The following is a 22,750-nucleotide window of genomic DNA, read 5'->3' as shown; positions in this document are numbered from 1 at the left end:
CCTCGCCTGGCTCCGCTCTGCGCCTGCGCCTTGGGAATCGAGACTGGGGCATTCTCCAACCCCTTCGCTGGAAGTCTTCACTGTTCTCCTCCCTGTGGGTGGAGCGAAGTTTGGGCACTTGGGTCCTACCGTTGTTATTAGTCTTTAGTCGTAATTAATATTAAATAACAAAATTAAATGGGTTTATTTTTCGTGAAAAGTTAATTCTCCTTGTTTTTGGCTTTGCCCCTCATGCACCAAATGGTACAGTCTCACATCACCGAGCCTCCCTACCCAACACCCCTGACGACTGCGACTGAGAGGCGCCTTCCGTGCTGTCGTCATCACGTCGGCCGGAGCTAGCGCTCCGTCCTGGGCCACGCCTTCCGGCGCACCGCCGCTCCTCCCCGGTTACTAAGCGGCCTTGGATACCTGGCCGCGGGACGCTGGGCGGCGTCAGTTGATCGGTGGTCGCTGGGCGTCAGGTAAAGGGCTCCAACCGTGGTGGGCCGGCTGGGGCGTTGGGGCGGCCTGGGAGCTGGCGAGGGCCTGGACGCACTCTTCGAGGCCGCTGGGCCGGTCATAGAACATCCAGGGTCCAGCGGGCTGAAGTATACTGTGGGCGCGGACGTAGCCTGGGGTCCTGGCGCTCCGGCTGGGCGTCCATCTGCACGGTCTCGGGTGATGCGGCTTTTTTAGTCGTTCCGCTGACTGTGAAAGAGCATCGGAAGAGGAATCGTAAAGTCTTAATCTCTCTTCTGTGGTGGCTGCGGTCCCTCGGTATTCATGTGGGAAATACTGATTTGACTGGTAATGTTATTGAAGAGAAAGCGAGAGAATGGTTGTGCAGCGTTACCCAAATATTCGTTATTTTTACAGTTTTAAAGGCCTTATAGTATTATTAAGGAAATGCATTTCTAGCTAAGTCTGACAGTGCAGGAACGCAGACCTGCTACTCTCACCAGGGGCTGAACTAACCGAACAAAAAAAATAGATGTGTCACATTAGTGGGATCATGGAGGGGGCAGTTTTTCAACTGGACAAAATGATGTTAAAGTGCTTAAAGAAGAAGAAATATGTGAAAGTAGCCAGGAAAATTCTAAAATTAATGGTGATAAGGGAAATTAGCTCTCCAGAGCCACCAGACATTATAACATAAAGGTATAGCAATTAAACGACTTAGAAGATGGGTGCAGCAGTGTGGGCCTGTAGTCCTGGCTACTTGGTAGACTGAGGCGGGAGGATCCCTTGAGCCCAGGAGTCAGAGACCAGCATGGGCATCAAAGGGAAACTCTATCTCTGAAAAAAAATAAATAAATTTTTAAAAAAGAAAGTTTGGAACTCAGCAGGAGCTGTTACAGGCAGATAGAATATATTAGAACTTAGAATAAGAGCCAGTTATATATAGGGATTTATTATATAGGGAAGGTGGTACTGAATTTCAAATCAGCATTCGAAAGGTGAATTGGGGTCAGGCAGCTTTTTTAGTAATTTAGAAAATTGAACCAGTCGAGCGAGGTATCTCACACCTGTAATCCCAGCACTTTGGGAGGCCAAAGCGGGTGGATCACTTGAGGTCAGGAGTTCCAGACTCCTGGCCAACCTGGTGAAAGACCGTCTCTACTATGGCGCGCGCCTGTAATCCCAGCTACTGGGGAGGCTGAGGCGGGAGAATCACTTGAACCCCGGAGGCAGAGGTTGCAGCCAGCCGAGATTGCACCACTGCACTCCAGCCTGGGTGACAGAGCGAGACTATGCCTCGAAAAAGAAGGAAAAAAAAACGTAATGAAGCCCGTTTTGAGCACCACAATAATTTCCAAATGGACTAAAATTTAAATGTTAAAATATTACATCACGAATTAGCCGGGTGTGTTGGGCGCCTGTAGTCCCAGCCACTTGGGAGGCTGAGGCACGAGAATCTCTTGAACCTGTGAGGTGGAGGTTGTGGTGAGCCGAGATTGTGCCACTACACTCCAGCTTGGGCGACAGAGCATACTCTGTCTCAAAAAAAGAAAAGAAAAGAAAAAGGAAAAAAAAAATTACATTGCAAAGTACTGAAAGAAAGCATTGTTCAATTTATTTATAATCTTAGAATGACAAAAACTCTTCTAAATGTTTGGTGTCATCCAGAAGCCAGAAAGGAAAATATTAATACTTTTAAAACTATAAAATTTAAAATCTGTATGGCCTGCAAAATTCAACCAAACCAAAAAAAGTATCAGAAGCCAAATAAATTTAAGAAAATATTTGTTTAATGATCAATTAGAAAATTATGAAATTGACCGGGTGCAGTGGCTCATGCCTGTAAACCAGCACTTTGGGAAGTTGAGGTAGGAGGATCACTTGAGGCCAGAAGTTTAAGGGCAACATAGCGAGACCTTGCTTCTGCAAAAAATTCAAAAATTAGCTGGGCACTGGTGCGCACCTGTAGTCCCAGTTACCCAGGAGGCTGAGGTGGGATGATTGCTTGAGCCCGGGAGGTCAAGGCTGCGGTGTATCGTGATTGCACGCGATACATTCCCAGCCTGGGTCACAGTGTGGGACTTTTATCTCAAATAAGAAGAAGAAGTTTTTAAAAAGAAAAATTTCAAGAGAAAAATGATCAGAGTACCTGGACAAGAAAATCAGAAGAAATACAAGTGGCAGAAATCTATTGCAAGGGACCACTATCTCACTAACTTCAAAGTGGAAATTAAAACAGTAATGAGGGCTTTTTTTTTGGCAAAGACAACAAAGACTGAAAATAGGGTTGTGTGGAAACAGAAGCGTGTTAGTGGAAGTATAAAATTATAATTTTTTGGAGGGCAACTTGGAAATGATTTACTCAGCCATTCAATAGGTAAGAATCTACAAATAGGCAAAGTGCAGAAAAACATGTTTAACATTGATGTTTTTAGTATTGTTTTAGAAAATATTTGATAAAAGATGTCAATCAGTATATGACTGGTTAAATTATGGTAGATCCATAAAATGAATACTATGCAGCTGTTTTTGTTGTTGTTGTTGTTTAAAGACAGGGTCTTGCTCTGTTCTCCAGGCTGGAGTGCAGAGTGAGGTGATTGTGGCTCACTGCAGCCTCAACCTCCTGGGCTCGAGCAATCCTCTCACCTCAGCCTCCTGAATAGCTGGGACTAAGATATGTGCCAGCATGCCCGCTGATTTTTGTAGAGATGTGGTCCACGCTGGTCTGGAACTGCTGAGCTCAAGCGATCCTCCTACCTCAGCCTCCCAAAGTGCTGGAATTACAGGCATAAGCCACTGCACCCAGCCCTGTGTAGCTGTTTAAAAGAATATGGTAGATCCATGTGTACTGACAAAGAAAGATGTCAAATAGACAAGGTTAGGTGAACCAAGTGTTTCAGAGTAATGCATGTGGTAAGATCCTATTTCATAAAATAAAACTGTAAGTTAATGTATGTATAAAAAGAATGTAGAACTGGGTGCAGTGGCTCACCCCTGTAATCCCAGCACTTTGGGAGGCCAAGGCGGGCGGATCACGAGATCAGGAGTTCGATACCAGCCTGACCAACATGGTGAAACCCTGTCTCTACTAAAAATACAAAAATTAGCCAGGAATGGTGGCACTTGCCTGTAATCCCAGCAACTCAGGAGGCTGAGGCAGGAGAATCGCTTGAACCCAGGAGATGGAGGTTGCAGTGAGCCAAGATCATGCTGTTGCACTCCAGCATGGAAGATAGAGCAAGACTCCGTCTCAAAAAAAAGAAAAGAAAAGAAAAAAAGAATCTAGAAGACTATACCCTGTGCTTAACAGCAGTTAGCAGTGATGAATCAGGTTGGAAACATGGTCTTGGGACACAAGAGCAGGATGATGGCGGGGCAGGGCCATAGGTATAGGCTGTTGGGAGGGTCTGGGCAAGAGGTGGAAAGCAAAAATGGGTAGGGGAGGGCTGGGTTGGTTTTGGTATTAGGTTTCTGTGCTATGCTTTTGCATTTCATTCTCGACCTTTGAGAATTGTAGGAATTTCCTAGATAGGTTTCAGTTGTATGCCCTTTCTTGATAAATAGTAGTAGAAGGCAACTATTTATTGCTTTTAGGGTCTTTGGAATATTGTTTATTGATTTTCTGATCCCTTCTTTCTTCCGTAAGGTAACCATGGAGATAGAGCTGCGGAGCACCATTGTTTTCAATGCCTGCAAAAAGGAGATATTTACCACCAACAATGGCTATAAATCCATGCAGAAAAAACTTCGGAGTAATTGGAAGATTCAGAGGTGACTGACCATGTATATTGTTTTCCCTTCTAAATGATATTGTCCTGCTGATAAAGCTGAGAAGTCTTTATTTTCTTATGTAACATAGCTTGTTTAGGTGGGAGAAGCTCAATTTAAAGATTATTCAGAATTAGGTCTGGCGCAGTGGCTCACGCCTGTAATCCCAGCACTTTGGGAGGCTGAGGCAGGCGGATCACAAGGTCAGAGATCAAGACTGGCTATCACGGTAGCTGACACCTGTAATCCTAGCAATTTGGGATGCCAAGGCGGGTGGATCACGAGGTCAGGGGTTCAAGACAAGCCTGGACAAGATGGTGAAACCCCATCTCTACTAAAAATTTTTTAAAAATTAGCCAGGCATGGTGGCAAGCTCCTGTAATCCCAGCTCCTTGGGAGGCTGAAGCAGAGAATTGCTTGAACCTGGGAGGCGGAGGTTGCAGTGAGCCGAGATTGCGCCACTGCGCTCCAGCCTGGGCAACAGAGTGAGACTCTGTCTCAAAAAAAAAAAAGAAAAATCAACACCATCCTGGCCAACCTGGTGAAACCCCGTCTCTACTAAAATTACAAAAATTAGCTGGGTATGATGGTGCCTGCGTATAGTCCCAGCTACTCGGGAGGCTGAGGCAGGAGAATCGCTTAAACCCAGAAGGCGGAGGTTATAGTAAGCTGAGATCGCGCCACTGCACTCCAGCTTGGTGACAGAGCGAGACTCTGTCTCAAAAAATAAAAAAATTATTCATAATTAAATAAATTCGTATTAAAACATCTCTTGGACAGGACGCAGTGGCTCATGCCTGTCATCCCAGCACTTTGGGAGGCTGAAGCAGGCAGATCACTTGAGTTGATGGTGCGTGCCTATAATCCCAGCTACTAAGGAGGTTGAGGGACAAGAATCCCTTGAACCCAGGCAGTGAAGCCTGCAGTGAGCCGAGATCATGCCACTGCACTCCAGCCTGGGCAATAGAGGGAGACTCTGTCAAAAACAAAAACCAAAAAACATTTCTTTTGAAATCAGCAATTAGGATATTATTAAAGCAGCATATTATTAAGTTGTCTTCCAAATCACACACCAAAAAATTATTCTAATTATACACATGTAACTTTTTAAGATTTAGAGGCTTTCTTCATATTTTGACTGAGGTCAATACTAGGGAAAGGAAACATGAGAATTAAATGAGAATAACTTTGACTTTGTGTATGTGTATGTGTATGTTTCTTCTTAATAGGTGAGGATATGTAATCATACAAGCTAATGGTAGGGCTGATTGAATTAGTAGTTGAGGACTTCGTTATGCTTTAGCATGGCTTGATTTGAACACCCTGACTTACTGGAAGTATTTGAACAGAGGACAGATGACTCTGGGGCAGGCCTTAGAGGGAATTCTCACTTTGGGAGAGAGACTGGACCAGTTACGTTTAAGTCCCTTCATCTCTGAGCCTCTGTGGTCTCTGCTTCCAAATAGTTGAGAGACTAAAACAATACATAAATTGATTTAAATTATGGACCTAATATTTGCTTTTAAAATTGTATTTCTAGCTTAAAAGATGAAATCACATCTGAGAAGTTAAATGGAGTGAAACTGTGGATTACAGCTGGGCCAAGGGAAAAATTTACTGCAGCTGAGGTAAGAAATATCCACTAAAGAAGGAATATGGTGAAATGATTAAGAGCCTGGGCTCTGAAATACTGGATCTGAATCCTCCTTCACCACTTACTGTGTGGCCTTAAGGTAGTCACTTCATCTCTCTTTTCATCATGGAGTTGTGATGATTAACCGAGATGCTTCCTGTAAAGTACCAAACGCATAGTGTGGGCCAATTAAATATTAGCCACATTTCTTTTTTTGTTTTTTGAGACAGTCTCGCTCTGTCACCCAGGCTGGGGTGTAGTGGTGTAATCTCAGCTCACGGCGACCTCCGCCTCCCGGGTTCAAGCAATTCTCCCTGCCTTAGCCTCCTGAGTAGCTGGGACTACAGGTGCCCACCACCACGCCTGACTAATTTTTGTATTTTTAGTGGCAACGGGGTTTCACCATATTGGCCAGGCTGGTCTCAAACTCCTGATCTTATGCTGCCTACCTCAGCCTCCTGAAGTGCTGGGATTATAGGCGTGAGCCACCGCGCCCGGCCACTAGCCACACTTCTTTGCTATATTTTTGCTTTGAAAATAGGAAAATTCTGCCAGGTGCGGTGGCTCATACCTGTAATCCCAGCGCTTTGGGAGGCCGAGGCAGGTGGATCACCTGAGGTTGAGAGTTCGAGACCACCCTGACCAACATGGAGAAACCCCATCTCTACTAAAAATATAAAATTAGCCAGGCGTGGTGGCGTGTTCCTGTAATCCCAGCTACTCGGGAGGCTGAGGCAGGAGAATCGCTTGAACCCAGGAGGCGGAGGTTGCCGTGAGCCAAGATTGTGCTATCGCACTTCAGCCTGGGCAACAAGAGCAAAACTCCATCTCAAAAAAAAAAAAAAAAAGAAAATAGGAAAATTCCATTTAAAATAAAGATGTTGATTATTTTGGTTCATGGAATGGATAAAGAATGATAAATGTAAGGCCCAGAATACAAATGACAAGTATTGGTGAGAATGGGAAGTTATTGGAACCCTTCCACACTGATGGTGGGAATGTAAAATGGTGCAGTCACCATGAAAAACAGTATGGCAGTTCCTCAAAAATTTAAGCATAAAATTGCCATACGATGGCTGTGTTTGATGGCCCATGCTTGTAATCCCAGCACTTTGGGAGGCCGAGGCGTGTGGCTCACTTGAGGTCAGGAGTTTGAGACTAGCCTGGCCAGCATAGTGAAACCCCATCTCTACTAAAAATACGAAAATTAGCCAGGCGTGATGGTGTGCACCTGTAATCCCAGCTACTTGGGAGGCTGAGGCAGGAGAATCATTTGAACCTGGGAGGCGGAGTTGCAGTGAGCAGAGATCGGGCCACTGCACTCCAGCCTGGGCAACAGAGCGAGACTCCATTTCAAAAAAAAACGAAACAAAAACTGCCATATGATCTAGCAATTCCACTTCTGGGTATATGCCCAAAAGAATGGAAAACCGGATCTCAAAGAGATAATTGCACACCTATCTTCTTAGCAGCACTATTCACAATAGCCAAAATGTGGAAATAGCCCAAGTATCCATCGGCAGATGAATAGATAAGATATGGTATATACATACAATGGAGTATTATTCAGTCTTAAATAGGAAGATAATTCTGATACATGCTACAACATGAATAAATCTTGAGGACATTATGCCAAATGAAAATAAGGCAGACACTAAAAGACAAATACTGTATGATTTCACTTATGCAAGCATGAGGTACGTAGAGCAGTCGAATTTGTAGAGACAGAAAATAGAAGGGTGGTGGTTGCCAGGACCTGGGGGAAGTGGGGAATGGAGAGTTGCTGTTTAATAGGTATAGAGTTTCATTTTTGCAAGATGAAAACAGTTCTGCAGATTGGTTGCCCAACAGTGTGAGTATATTTAATACTGCTGGACTAGGCCAGGCACAGTGGCTCACACCTCTAATCCCAGCACTTTGGTAGGCTAAGGCGAGTGGATCATTTGAGGCTAGGAGTTCGAGACCATCCCGGCCAACATGGTGAAACCCCATCTCTACTGAAAATACAAAAATTAGCTGGCGTGGTGGTGCACGCATGTACTCCCAGCTACTTGGGAGGTGGAGGCGGGAGAATCACTTGAACCTGGGAGGTGGAGGTTACAGTGAGCTGAGATTGCGCCATTGCACTCCAGCCTGGGCGACAGAGACCCTGTCTGAAAAAGAAAAACAAACAAAAAGAACTGCTGAACTATATACTTCAGAATGGTTAAGATGGTAAATTTAGGAAAAGTTAGGTGTGTTTTTTCACAGTCAATAAAACAAAAATCCCAGAACATAGAAAGAGCCATTTTACAGAGAATGGGAAATACCTTTGTGCTCAGAGAGAATATGGGGAGTGGGGAGGTTGAGGCAGGGCAAGGCCAATGTGGTCCTTAGATTGAGGCCGGCCATGGTCTCCTGCTGTTACTCTGGGTGGTGCCATGAAGAGGTCCAATGGGGAGCTTTTCTAGTGTCCTTTGTTTCTCAATTTGATTGCAAGGTGAACTTCCCCTCTGGGAACGGCGTGGAGAGAGACATGATTGTTTGATCAGGTTAATTGACAGAAGGAGTAGGAATTACCATTGGCATTGTGGAGGTAACCAGCAACTCGTACCCACTGAGACCTTGAGGGAAATGCACACACAGAGGGCAGTGGCCTGCAGAGCAACACTCTATTACTTGTTGGGCTTTGGCTCCATCTCCCCATCCACCTAGCGAAGCCAGTGAGAGTTGGCCTGATGTTTGCCAGGAACCAACCAGCCTCGGGAACACAGGGACATCCAGAGAGAGGGTCAGAACCTGGTGCCTGGGCCTTTTCCCAAGTGGAAATGGGTGCCAGGCCAAGCCTTAGTTTGGGCTTCCAGGGATGGAAGGCTGTTGCATCCAAGAGACACAAGTCCTTCGAGAGGCAAGTTTGATGTAACTTTATCCTAATAAAACGTCCTCTCCCAGACCAGTCCCTGACACCATGCCTTCTCTTTGGAGTTGGAGTGAGGTGGGAAGAAAAGGGAGAAAAGCTGTTAGCTTTTTTTCTAGGAACCAGCATTCCGTTGTGTTACAGTTCTTCCAATAGGCTCATGCTGGTGAGATCACTGCTTTCCTTGTCATTGCTGCTGGCCTTCTAGACTGTTACCCCTGGAGAGCTGTGTGATGCCTTTTTCATGTTGGCTTCCAGAAACTTCTGTGACAGGACCGACATCATATGTCTGATATTTGGTACTAGTATCAGGCTAGAAACTAGGCCGAACAGTCTCCCCTTATTTCCACCTCAGCTACATTAATGCATCACACTAACTTTGTGGTGGTATTCAGTTACGACCAGGTAACCACGTGGCTGAGACGAGTATTTTCCAACCCTAACAGACCAGCGTCCACCTATATTACCAATGCCAACTTTGTTACCCTGAATTGAAATGCAAAGATAATCTAACCACCACCATTAAAAAAGTAAAGCAATACAGCTTCCTAACTTTAATGTACATAAATTAGAGGATGATTTGTGAAAGAATATATGTATTTCAAATTGTAAATGTTTAGGCATGTATATACTAGGAAAATATACATATTTCAGTTTGTTAATGCTTGGTCATACATACATTAGAACACTTCTTTATGTTTGACATTTTGAAATAAATGTGTAATAAATGTATAGAACTCCCATGAATGGGATAGGTACATATGCAGACTGGAGGAAGTGATGTATTGGCAATTCAAATCATGAGCCGTATTGCTGTCGGTGATGTGATTTTTCCAAAATACTGACTAACTCTTGGTAAAGTTCTATTAATAAAAAGAGTATAATTCTCTCAGTTTACATGGTAGTTGGGTACCTGGGAATTCAGTATATGTTAAATTGTGCAAAAAATACTTTGTACAGTATTTACGTATAATTTGGGCCGGGCGCAGTAGCTTACTCCTGTAATCCCAGGAGTTTGGGAGGCCGAGGCGGGTGGATAACCTTAGGTCAGGAGTTTGAGACCAACCTGGCCAATGTGGTGAAACCTCGTCTCTGCTAAAAATACAAAAATTAGCCGGGTGTGGTGGCAGGCGCCTGTGGTCACAGCTACTCAGGAGGCTGAGGCAGGAGAATCACTTGAACCCAGGAGGTGAAGGTTGCGGTGAGCCGAGATTGAGCCACTGCAGCATGGGTGACAGAGCGAGACTTCATCTCAAAAAAAATAAATAAATTGGAGTTAGATTTTAGGCTAAGCTTTATTTGTTTGTTTGCTTTTTCTTTTTTAAACCTACGTGACTATCTGAGAAGATATTCAAATGCTGTGAAACAGTTCTTTACTGTGTGGGACTGGTCTGAATATTGCAGGACCTTAACTTCCCTGCCCTTCACCCACTAAAATGTCTGTAAACATTAACATTATGGCATTAATATTATGCCATATTAATATTAATATTATGGTGATGCATAATACATGCTAGATGGTTTAAATGCCTCCACTGAGAGCCACTGGCCTGGATCATCCAGTCTTGATTACATGAAATATCTCACATTTGCTGCCACACTGTAAAACTTAACAGTGTGAATACATTCTAAGTCAATTTCTAAAATTTAAGTCTGTAAAATTAATCTTTCTTCCTGTTTTTGCCATAAAGAAATAAGAAACCTCCAATTTGGACCAAATATCTGTTCTTTTGTTAGAAGGGTCTCACTTACATGCAGAGCTGGAAACTGGCTCATAATTAATTCGTGGAAGCTCCTTGAACTTTTGCCCATCTGTGTTATTGCACACCACGTCCTTCATGTATCTTTTTCTTCCAATGCCAGATGGCCAATAGGACACAGTAGATACTAATACTTACTGTATACCCATTGCATTTAGGCAACATGGACAAATCCCAGAACCGCATAATCATAAATACCAAGTCCCAGTAGAATTTCCCAAGTGAAAGCTATGTTCTGAGAATATATATTGCAAACTAGATCTGGCTTGCGGTTATCAGTCATAGAACATAGCATATATTTAGGGTTGTCTGGGAAGAGGAGTTTGAGAGGAAATCAAAAGGAAGAAAAAGGAAGATGAATTTAGGGAGAGATTCAGTCTGTTGTTCAGGGTCCAGGATTCATGCAGTTATAACCCATTTGTTTTGTTTTTCTGTTGTTGTTCCAAAAAATATTTACTAAGGATCTGGTTCTAGGACTAATGCTAGGGATCAAAGTCAAATGGCACATGATCTCTCCGTTCTAGGAACTGATAGTCTAGGGGATTTGAAACAAATGGACCATCTACCGATAATGATCAATGTTCTAAGTTCCACATTTCTATAGAAGCACAGAAAAGAGGCATTGGATTATTGGGCCCAGAGGAAATGGACTTTGAGCTGATTTTTATTTATTTATTTTTTTAGACAAGAGTCTTGCTTTGTAGCCAGATTGGAGTGCATTGGCGCATTCTCGGCTCATTGCAACCTCCGCCTCCCAGGTTCAACTGATTCTCCTGCCTCAGCCTCCTGAGTAGCTGGAATTACAGGCGTCTGCCAACACACCTGGCTATTTTTTGTATTTTTAGTAGACACAGGGTTTCACCATGTTGGCCACGCTGGTCTCGAGCTCCTGACCTCAAGTGATCCACCCACCTCAGCCTCCCAAAGTGTTGGGATTACAGACGTGAGCCACTGTGCCCTACCTTAATTTTGATTTTGAAATAATTCATTTTTTAATTTTGTTTTGTTTTTTGTTGTGTTTCATTTTTGAGACGGAATCTTGCTCTGTTGCCCAGGCCGGAATGCAGTGGTGCGATCTCGGCTCACTGCAACCTTCACCACCTGGGTTCAAGCAATTCCCCTCCCTCAGCCTCCTAAGTAGCTGGGACTACAGGTGCATACCACCATGCCTGACTAAGTTTTGTATTTTTAGTAGAGATGGGGTTTCACCATGTTGGCCAAGCCGATCTCAAACTCCTAACCTCAGGTGATCCGCCTACCTTGGCTTCCAAAGATTCATTTGTTTTGTTTTTGTTTTTGTTTTTGAGACGGAGTCTCACTCTGTTGCCCAGGCTGGAGTGCAGTGGCGCAATCTTGGCTCACTGCAAGCTCCGCCTCCCAGGTTCACGCCATTCTCCTGCCTCAGCCTCCTGAGTAGCTGGGATGACAGGCACCCGCCACCACGCCCAGCTGATTTTTTTTTTTTTTTGTATTTTTAGTAGAGATGGGGTTTCACCGTGGTCTCGATCTCCTGACCTCGTGATCCACCCACCTCGGCCTCCCAAAGTGCTGGGATTACAGGCATGAGCCACCGTGCCTGGCCAGATTCATTTGTTTTATGCAGTGTGGCGAAGTCAGGGGGAGAGGAAAATTCAGGGAGCAAGCATGCAAGAGCAAGAGGGCCGTGCTGTGGCAAAGCTAGTCTGGGCAGTAGTTTCCAAAGTAGGATGCATGTGATCAATCAGTGGGGTGCCAGAAGGAAATTACGTTTATTATTCATATTTTCATTGCCCTTAAAACATTTTCTTTTTGAGAGTTGTTTTAAATTATAAAGTGCATATTTTGTATAGAGATACATACATATTGGATGTATTTATATACATGTTCAGATTTTTTTCTGCTGGAGTGCTTGATGAAGAGAGTTAAGAAACTGTTTGTCTGGACCACCCACCCCAGATTTTCTCAGGCTAGACCAGCAAGATCAACCCTAGATTTTTCTCCCATCCCCAGCTTTGTGAAAACAAGAGAGAGCTTCCAGGAGATAAACAGAAAACATGCATTTCTCTCTATGGTTTAGTTGGTCAATGACCTTGAACAGAATTCCTCCCAGGTGTGGTATGAAATGTGTTCATCCTGATATCCTCTGTGGGCCGTCAAGAGAAGGCGTTGTCTAAATCAGTGGTTCTTAACCAGGGGTGATTCTATTTCTTCTTCTCCTGAGGGAACGTGTGGCAATCTCAAGAGACATTTTTGGTTAGTAGAGACCAGGGGTGCCTCTGAATGGAGAACTGAGCGCTTCCTTTAGTTAAGTTTTTCACTTTTGACTTGCTATCTGATAGCTTTGAAACTGTAAGTTTACTTTGAGTATTTTGGAGCTTTATGCTCAGAGACAAGCTTGGAGATCCTACATAGAGAGTACTTTTTATCTCATATACATTTATATGTAAATGCCTTATAGATTTGAAGTATTTATTTTTCATCTAGTTAAGATCTTATGGTATTTCGGGCAAAAGTCTTTTGAGTATATTCATAGATTGCTTTTTTCCTTTGTGTAGTTTGAAATCCTGAAGAAATATCTTGACAGCGGTGGAGATGTCCTTGTGATGCTAGGAGAAGGTGGAGAATCCAGATTTGACACCAATATTAACTTTTTCCTAGAAGAATATGGAATCATGGTTAATAATGGTAATTAGTATTATTATTTTCAGTAGAGGGAGTAATTTTCTATCTATTATTTTATATCATAGCCCTCTAGGTCCAGTGGCATAATGGAAAAAGCCCTGGGCTGTGTGTGCATGTTTTAATGTTCCATTCTCATCAGCAGTCTGAGCCTCCTAGGTTTGGGCTGCTTCCATTTATAAAGTGAGATGGATTGGAACCAAGTTCCAGGGTGCCTTTCAGGTAAAAATTGGTATGAGTCTATAATATCAAACTTATTTCTAACCTAAAATATACCTCCTTCTGTTTTTCCCTCATAGATGCTGTGGTTAGAAATGTATATTACAAATATTTCCATCCTAAAGAAGCTCTAGTTTCCGGTGGAGTCTTGAACAGGTAAGCATGTTGAAAGCAGAAATATCTTGGCCAGGTGTCACTGCTCACGCCTGTAATCCCAGCACTTTGGGAAGCCAAGGCTGACGGATCATTTGAGATCAGGAGTTCAAAACCGACCTGGCCAACATGAAACCCCATCTCCCCATCTAAAAATACAAAAAAATTAGCCAGGCATGGTGGCAGGCGCCTGTAATCCCAGCTACTCGGGAGGCTGAGGCAGGAGAATCGCTTGAGCCCGGGAAGCAGAGGTTGTATTGAGCTGAGATTGTGACATTGTACTCTGGCCTGGGTGACAGAGCGAGACTCCGTCTCAAAAAAAAAAAAAAGCAGAAATATCCTTACACATAACTCTCATTTCTTCTACATAAATCTTCCCTCATCTCTTCTCACACATTCTTTTCACTGCCCCTTCTTCTTTCTTTTTTTATGTTATTGTAATTTATTTTACTATATTACTACTCATTCATCAAATTATTTTTCTTCATCTTTTGAAACTTCACATTCAACTTATTTTTTATTTTTATATATATATGTATGTATTTTTTGAGACAGAATCTTGCTCTGTTGCTTAGGCTGGAATGCAGTGGTGGGAACACAGTTCACTGCAGCCTTGACCTCCCAGGCTTAAGCAATCCTCCCACCTTAGCCTCATATTTACTGTGCTAATGAATACAGTGTGAAATTATCAAATTTTTTTTGTTTACTACATTTTAATTTTTCTTCTTCAAGGGAAATTAGCCGAGCTGCAGGAAAGGCTGTGCCTGGGATCATTGATGAGGAAAGCAGTGGAAACAATGCCCAGTGAGTGTGTTTTCTGATGCCACATGAGGAGGATGTATCATTTTGAAGAGTCTTCTTTTTCAAAATGAAAAGAGCTTTTGTTTCTGGTTACAAAAATAATCAGAATTTGAACAGTTCAAGAGGGAAAAAAGTAGAAGCTCTGCACTGTAAGTCCATGCTCCTCCCCCTGAAGGTAGTCTTAATAATATAGTATTTAGGCCCGGCACGGTGTCTCACGCCTGTAATTCCAGCACTTTGGGAGGCCGAGGCGGGTGAATCACCTAAGGTCAGGAGTTTGAGATGAGCATAACCAACATGGCAAAATCCCATCTCTACTAAAACTACAAAAATTAGCCAGGTGTGGTGGTGTGCGCCCGTAGTCCCAGCTACTCGGGAGGCTGAGACAGGAGAATCATTTGAAACCTGGAGGTGGAGGTTGCAGTGAGCCCAGATTGCACCACTGCACTCCAGCCTCGGCAACAGAGCAAGACTCCATCAGTATAGTATTTAGATTTCTAGGGGTTTTTTTTCCATATATAAAGTTATAGGTAAGTACCTCTTCCTTTTTAATGACTGGATTAAATTGGATCTATCCCAGTTTAACCAACTCCCTATTATTGGACATTTAAGTAGTTTATAATGTTTTTCTTTAATAATACCACCTGATGTTTGTCAAACATTGACTGTGTGACAGGCATGTATTACTTCATTTAATCCTTACAACTCTGGAAAGTTAGAGATGAGATACAGAGACATAATTGCCCAAATGCACATGACTACTCTGTGTCAGAACTTAGATGCAACCATAGGCAGTCTATTCTAGAGCCTGCACTCTTAACTTCTGTTCTGTATTATTGTTATAAACAATTTTATAGCTGGGTGTGGTAGCTCACTCCTGTCATCCCAGCACTTTGGGAGGCCAAGGCGAGTGGATCACCTGAGGTCAGGAGTTTGAAACCAGCCTGGCTAACATGGCGAAACCCCGTCTCTACTAAAAATAGAAAATTTAGCTGGGCGTGGTGGTGGGCATCTATAATCCCAGCTACTTGGGAGGCTGAGGCAGGAGAATCGCTTGAACCTGGGAGGCAGAGATTGCAGTGAGCTGCCGTCGCACCACTGCACTCTAGCCTGGGGGACAGAGGGAGACGTCATCTTAAAAAAAAAAAATTATATTTGCTATTATAAATAATAAAGCACAAATGAACATCTTTTTTTTTTTTTTTTTTTTTTTTTGAGACGGAGTCTCACTTTGTCACCCAATCTGGAGTGCAGTGGCACAATCTCAGCTCACTGCAACCTCCACCTCCCAGGTTCAAGCGATTCTCCCGCCTCAGCCTCCCGTGTAGCTGGGATTACAGGTGTCCACCACCACACCCAGCTAATTTCTGTATTTTTAGTAGAGATGGGGTTTCACCATGTCAGTCAGGCTGGTCTTGAACTCCTGACCTCAGGTAATCCACCTGCCTCAGCTTCCCAAAGTGCTGGGATAAGTGAACATCTTTGTATGTACAGTTTTGTGCACTTGTGGTAGTATTTTTAGGGTAAAATTCTCAGCATTTAAATTTCTGGGTCAGAGGTGTTCCAACAGATGGGTTACCAAATGTAATGTATTACCAGATGTCTCTCAGGGAGGTGGTACCACTTACAGTCCCTATGAGCACACGCCTTTTTCCTCTCTTGCCAGCACGGAGTATTCTAGTAAACATGGTATCTGTTTCTTTAAATTTGCATTTTTAAAAATTATTAGTGCATAGGATGACCTTTAAAGTCTACTGGCTGATTGTATTTCTTCTGTGAATTTCATGTTCACTGCTTTTTGGCCATTTTTCTATTGATGATTTGTCTTTTTGCATTCATTTATAATGCCTCCATACTTTGAAATATTTTACCCAATAAAAATTGACATTTGTATGTAATTACAGCATGTTACAAAGTTTTAGTAGTGAAAATAATGTGTTCCGGGTACTGTGGCTCACCCCTGTAATCCCAACACTTTGGGAGGCTGAGGCAGGCAGATCATTTGAGCTCAGGAGTTCAAGACCAGCTTGGGCAACATGGCGAAACCCTGTCTTTACAAAAAAATACAAAAATTTAGCCGGGCATTGGTGGCTCACACCTGTATTCGCAGCTACACGGGAGACTGAGGCTGGAGAATTGCTTGAACCCGGGAAGCAGAGGTGGCAGTGAGCCGAGATCGCGCCACTGCACTCCAGCCTGGGTGACAGATGAGACCCTGTCTCAAAAAATATGTAAATAAAATGAAATTAAAAAATAAAATAATGTGATTGGCTGTGTGCAGTGGCTCACACCTATAATCCCAGCACTTTGGGAGGTCAAGATGGGCCGATGGGTTGAGGCCAAGAGTTCAAGACCAGTCTGGGCAACATAGTGGGACCCTGTCTCTACAAAAAAAAAAAAAAAAAAACTTTAAAAATTAGCCATATGTGGTGGCACAAGCCCATAGTCCCAGCTACTCTGGAGGCAGAGGCAAGAGGATTGCTTGAACCCAGAAGGTCGAGGCTGCAGTGAGTCGTGATCATGCCACTATACTGCAGCCTGGGTGACAGAGCAAGACTGTCTCAAAAAATAAATAAATAAATAAATAAAATAAAATGTGGTCGTAGTCCAGAAATAGTTAAAAGAAAATAAATAATACAGATTAAAATTAGACCAAAAACATATATGGAGGGTGGGGGTTATTTGTGTATAGTAAAAGTGGCATTTCAAATATTAGAAATGGATGGCATAATTCTGGGTAACCATTTGGAGAAATAGTTTCATTTTCATACTACACCCCAAAATGTATTCTGGATAGGCTAAAATTTTTAATATTAAAAATGAAAGCATATGCCGGCCGCGATGGCTCATGCCTGTAATCCCAGCACTTTGAGAGGCTGAGGCAGATGGATCATGAGGTCAGGAGTTCAAGACCTGCCTGGCCATTATGGTGAAACCCTGTCTGTACTAAAAATACAAAAATTAGGCTGGGTGCAGTGGTTCACACCTGTAATCCCACCACTTTGGGAGCCGAGGTGGGCAGATCACCTGAGATCAGGCGTTTGAGACCAGCCTGACCAACATGGTGAAACCCCATCTCTATAAAAATACAAAATTAGCCAGTGATGGTGGCAGGCACCTGTAATCTCAGCTACTCAGGAAGCTGAGACAGGAGAATCACTTGAACCCGGGAGGTGGAAGTTGCATTGAGCCAAGATCATGCCATTGCACTCTAGCCTGGGCAACAGGAGCGAAACTCTGTCTCAAAAAAAAAAAAAAAAAAAAATTAGCCTGGCGTGGTGGTGCACGCCTGTGATCCCAGCTACTCGGGAGGCTGAGGCAGGAGAATTGCTTGAACCCAGGAGGCAGAGGTTGCCGTGAGCTGAGATCGCACCACTATGCTCCAGCCTGGGCAACAGAGCAAGACTCCATCTCGAAAAAATAAAATAAAAATTAAATTAAATTTAATTTAATTTAAAAAGAAAACATAGAAGTACTTAAAGAAACCCAGGTACGATGGCTCATGCATGTAATCCCAGCACTTTGGGAGACTGAGACAGGCAGATCACCTGAGGTTAAGAGTTCGAGACAGGCCGGGCGCGGTGGCTCAAGCCTGTAATCCCAGCACTTTGGGAGGCGGAGACGGGCGGATCACGAGGTCAGGAGATCGAGACCATCCTGGCTAACACGGTGAAACCCCGTCTCTACTAAATATTACAAAAAACTAGCCGGGCGAGGTGGCGGGTGCCTGTAGTCCCAGCTACTCGGGAGGCTGAGGCAGGAGAATGGCGTGAACCCGGGAGGCGGAGCTTGCAGTGAGCCGAGATCTGGCCACTGCACTCCAGCCTGGGCGACAGAGCAAGACTCCGTCTCAAAAAAAAAAAAAAAAAAAAAAAAAAAAAAAAAGAGTTCGAGACGAACCTGGCCAACCCCCATCGCTACTAAAAAATACAAAACTTAGCCAGATGTGGTGGTACAAACCTGTAATCCCAGCTACTCGGGAGGCTGAGGCAGGATAATTGCTTGAACCCGGGAGGTGGAGGTTGCAATGAGCTGAGATCGCACCACTGCACTTAAGCCTGGGTGACAGAGCGAGACAACCAACTCAAAAAAAAAAAAAAAAGTACTTAAAAAAAGTAGGTGAATATTTTAAATTCTTGAAGTAGGGAAGACCTTTCTTAGTAGAAACCAAAGTAAAGTCATAAGGGGGAATATGTGTAGCAATATAATTCACAGTTAATGTTTTTGACTGTCAAGAATCAATCTAGGCTGAGTGTAGTGGCTCATACCTGTAATCCCAGCACTTTGGGAGGCCGAGGCGGGAGAATCACGAGGTCAGGAGTTAGAGACCAGCCTGGCTAGCATGGTGAAACCCCATCTCAAAACAAAACAAAACAAAAAAACAAAAACAAAAACAAAAAACAAAATTAGCTGGGCGTGATGGCAAGCACCTGTAGTCCCAGCTACTTGGGAGGCTGAGGCAAGAGAATGGTGTGAACCCAGGAGGTGGAGCTTGCAGTGAGCCAAGATCGCGCCACTGCACTCCAGCCTGGGCAACAGAGCAAGACTCCATCTCAAAAAAAAAAAAAAAAACAAGGCCGGGCGCGGTTGCTCAGGCCTGTAATCCCAGCACTTTGGGAGGCTGAGATGGGCGGATCACGAGGTCAGGAGATCGAGACCATCCTCGCTAACACGGTGAAACCCCGTCTCTACTAAAAAATACAGAAAACTAGCCGGGCGAGGTGGCGGGCGCCTGTAGTCCCAGCTGCTCGGGAGGCTGAGGCAGGAGAATGGCGTGAACCCGGAAGGCGGAGCTTGCAGTGAGCTGAGCGACAGAGCGAGACTCCGTCTCAAAAAAAAAAAAAAGGAATCTAATTATTTCACTTTGTATCAGCTCATCCAATTGGTATAGGTAAAAAAACTGTAGACTTGGAGTTAGAAGGAATTATTAGAAGTTCCTGATTCCCTCTCTTACTTGCCAAGGGTGACCCAAGGCATAGTAACTGTTAGTGTCTGTTTCCCTATCTGTGTAATGGGGACAATGTTAACCTTACAAAATTGTTGGAAAATTTCAGTGAGGTGATATTTGTGAAAGTGCTTTGTAAAGTTTAAAGCATAGTACCCTACCTGTTGTTGCATATGACTTTGTAGTTAATTATAGTGAAGGGAATATGTCTGGTTGTTCCTTTCCTGGATTATCCAGGAAACACAGCTTCCTGGTAGGCTTTGAGAGATGGACTAGTCCTCCTTCGTGCTTTGAAGTATCTTTGCCTGTTGGAGTCTCAGATTCTCCTTTATCCTTATTTCCTATTATGTCCCTTCTCCCTTCTCTCACTCTGCTGTAGCCATACTGACTTTGTTTTCAATCCTTAAATAAGTGAAGCTCGTACTCATCTTAGGGACTTTACACAAGCTAGTCCCTCTTTTAGGAAAACTCTTTCCGAAACTTTTCACTGAGCTAATCTTATTCATTCACATGTGGTTTGGAAAGTTCTGTTTGGGGAATGGGTGTTTAAGTTTATACTAAGTCTTATCAAAATGTCAGTCTCATTGATTTCTTTTTTTTCTTTCTTTCTTTTTTTTTTGGGAGACAGAGTTTCGCCCAGGCTGGAGTGCAATGGTACCATCTCATCTCACTGCAACCTCTGCTTCCTGGGTTCAAACAATTCCCTTGACTCCTGAGTAGCTGGGATTACAGATGCCCGCCACCACACCTGGTTGATTTTTGTATTTTGAGTACAGACAGAGCTTCACCATGTTGGCCAGGCTGGTCTTGAACTCCTAACCTCAGGTGATCCATCTGCCTCAACCTCCCAAAGTGCTGGGATTACAGGTGTGAGCCACTGTGCCTGGCCTAGTCTCATTGATTTTTTTAGTAGTAATTAAAGAAATAGAGGAGTGTAAATAATAGCAGATAGGCCAGGCACAGTGGCTCACACTTGTAATCCCAGCAGTTTGGGAGGCTGAGGCAGGTGGATCACCTGAGGTCAGGAGTTTGAAACCAGCCTGACCAACATGGTGAAACCCCATCTCGACTATAAATACAAAAATTAGCTGGGCGTGGCAGTGCGCGCCTGTAATCTCAGCTACTTGGGAGGCTGAGGGATGGGAATTGCCTGAACCCGGGAGGCAGAGGTTTCTGTAAGCTGAGATTGCGCCATTGCACTCTAGCCTGGGTGACAAGAGCAAAATTCCATCTCAAAATAATAATAAAATAATAATAATAATAGCAAATAGTTTTTATCTTACTTCTCAAGTGTCCATTCTCCCTTATGCCTTGAGAATCACTTTCCATTGATTGCATTTGGGGAAAGTGTTGGGGATAGATGTGCGTTGACCTCCATATGACTATTTCTCCCCCCTATCTTTTCTTTCTCCATGGACAACTGCTTGTTTTCTTCTACTTCTGGCCCAGAGATCGTGGGCTGTAATCCACCTTGCTGGGATACTGCTGAAGTAAGGGTAGAAGGTGGAGTTTGGAGAATGTGGGCCAGGTACCACTTCTCTTTCATGGTATGATAACAAAGTCATAGGGTAGATGAGACTTAACTGAAGGAATGGGGAAGATTAACACCGGAGGCAGACCCGGCCCAGTGGTTTACGCTTGTAATTCCAGCACTTTGGTAGGTCAAAGTGGGCAGATTGCCTGAGCTCAGGAGTTCAAGACCAGCCTGGGCAACATGGCAAAACCCCGTTTCTACAAAAAAATAGAAAAATTAATTGGTGTGGTGGCACGCACCTGTGGTCCCAGCTACTCAGGGCGCTAAGGCAAGAGAATCACTTGAGCCCAGGAGATTGAGGCTGCGGTGAGCCATGTTCATGCCACTGCACTCCAGCCTGGGCAACAAAGTGAGATAAAAAAACAAAATAAAACAATCAAACAAAATCACTGGAGGGAAATAATTTTAAACTTAAGCTAAAAAGAATTTTTGTGGTCTAAAGAAAAAGGGAAATTAAAATCTCTATGAGGTACTCCTCATGGGTGCTTCCATGTTTCTAACCTTATGCTCTGGTCTTGAGATCTCTGTTTCTCTCCATTCTGAGAGCACTTCCTTCAAGCTTTGCAGAGCTCCATCTTTCAGTAAAACCCTAGCCCCTCCTGCATGGGTTGGCCTTACCCCAGGATCTGCACCCCGCCTTTGCTCCTCTATCCCACACCCTCTCCAGGAGTACGTTGCCCCAGGTCAGACCAATTCACTCTAGATAATCTAAGACAAGGCTTTGTTAGGACAGTGGAGAGTAGAAGGGACTGCAAAGCAGATCTGTGTAGAAGTGTCCATCGTAGCGTATATTTATGCCTCTGTCCATGTGATATTCAACTGGTAACATGCCCTTCCAGTGACAGACATTCATTCTTAGATATAGCACCAACCAAACCCACGGAAGAAGAATGTATTTACCACTAAGATGTTGTTATGCAGAGCAGCTGGAGTTCAGTTCTTGGATGAGGCCCCATCCTTTTCCTCCTTCCTCCATCAGGGGCTAGTTTAGTTCTCCCAGTAACAGTCATTTCCACTTTCCTATGAATTTACTTTCATGTTTGTTAAAATGCTTTATTAAATGTGTAGCTAGAGTTGTTCCAGTTTTTAAGTTAACACACCAAAGCTTAGAAAAAATTTTGTTTGATAATGAATCAAAGAGTGTTACTCGGCTGAGCGCAGTGGCACACACCTGTAATCCCAGCAGTTTGGGAGGCCGAGGCAGGCATATCACTTGAGGCCAGGAGTTCAAGACCAGCCTGGCCAACGTGGTAAAACTCTGACTCTACTAAAAATACAAAAATTAGCTGGGCGTGATAGCAGGCACTGAGGCTGGAGAACAACCTAAACCTGGGAGGCGGAGGCTGCAGTGAGCCAAGATCACACTACTGCACTGCAGCCTAGGTGACAGAGTGAGACTGTTTCAAAAAAGCGTGTTACTGAAGAAACGTTGAGATTATTTTCAGAATTTTTGTATTCATATTTTTAAAATTTGAATGTGTTTCTTTAATTTCTTACAGGGCTCTCACCTTTGTGTATCCTTTTGGTGCGACATTGAGTGTCGTGAAACCAGCAGTGGCTGTTCTGTCTACAGGTTCTGTCTGCTTCCCACTTAACAGACCCATTCTGGCTTTCTATGACTCAAAGGTACAGCCTTTCTTAAATGTGGGTATAGATATTATTTTTATTGTTGAAATAATAAAAACTACCTGACCATTTCCAGAAGGCTTTTATATATTTTCTCATTGGTCATCCTGCCAGTCCTGCGAAGTAGTATCTCAGCTATGTACATTTTGCTTATGGGGAAACAGTGGATTGTCCAGTAATTGATGAAGGTAAGGCCTAAACCTAGCTTTTTTTTTTTTTTTTTTTTTTTGGAGACGGAGTCTCACTGTCACTCAGGCTGGAGTGCAGGGACGCGATCTTGGCTCACTGCAAGCTCCGCCTCCCGGGCTCACGCCAT

At 43.7% G+C, this 22,750-nt stretch overlaps 1 protein-coding gene across 2 annotated transcripts in view; it reads left to right on the top strand.

The window, feature by feature from the left end:
• The first annotated feature begins 305 nt into the window (after positions 1 to 305).
• The window catches only part of IFT52 (intraflagellar transport 52), a 57,795-nt gene continuing 35,350 nt past the window's right edge, over positions 306 to 22,750 (top strand). Inside the window, exons 1-7 of one of the 2 annotated variants that reach the window (XM_008016900.3) lie at positions 306 to 464; positions 4,088 to 4,212; positions 5,750 to 5,837; positions 13,033 to 13,162; positions 13,456 to 13,531; positions 14,261 to 14,332; positions 22,308 to 22,434. In XM_008016900.3, the coding sequence (XP_008015091.2) occupies positions 4,094 to 4,212; positions 5,750 to 5,837; positions 13,033 to 13,162; positions 13,456 to 13,531; positions 14,261 to 14,332; positions 22,308 to 22,434 (612 nt within the window). In that variant the 5' untranslated portion in view covers positions 306 to 464; positions 4,088 to 4,093. The remainder of the gene's footprint in view (positions 465 to 4,087; positions 4,213 to 5,749; positions 5,838 to 13,032; positions 13,163 to 13,455; positions 13,532 to 14,260; positions 14,333 to 22,307; positions 22,435 to 22,750) is intronic. The other variant, XM_073006473.1, reaches the window with a different exon arrangement.

This window comes from Chlorocebus sabaeus, chromosome 2 (assembly GCF_047675955.1).
Source record: "Chlorocebus sabaeus isolate Y175 chromosome 2, mChlSab1.0.hap1, whole genome shotgun sequence".
Taxonomy (NCBI): Eukaryota; Metazoa; Chordata; class Mammalia; order Primates; family Cercopithecidae; genus Chlorocebus; species Chlorocebus sabaeus.
This window is presented reverse-complemented; position numbering and strand designations above follow the sequence as displayed.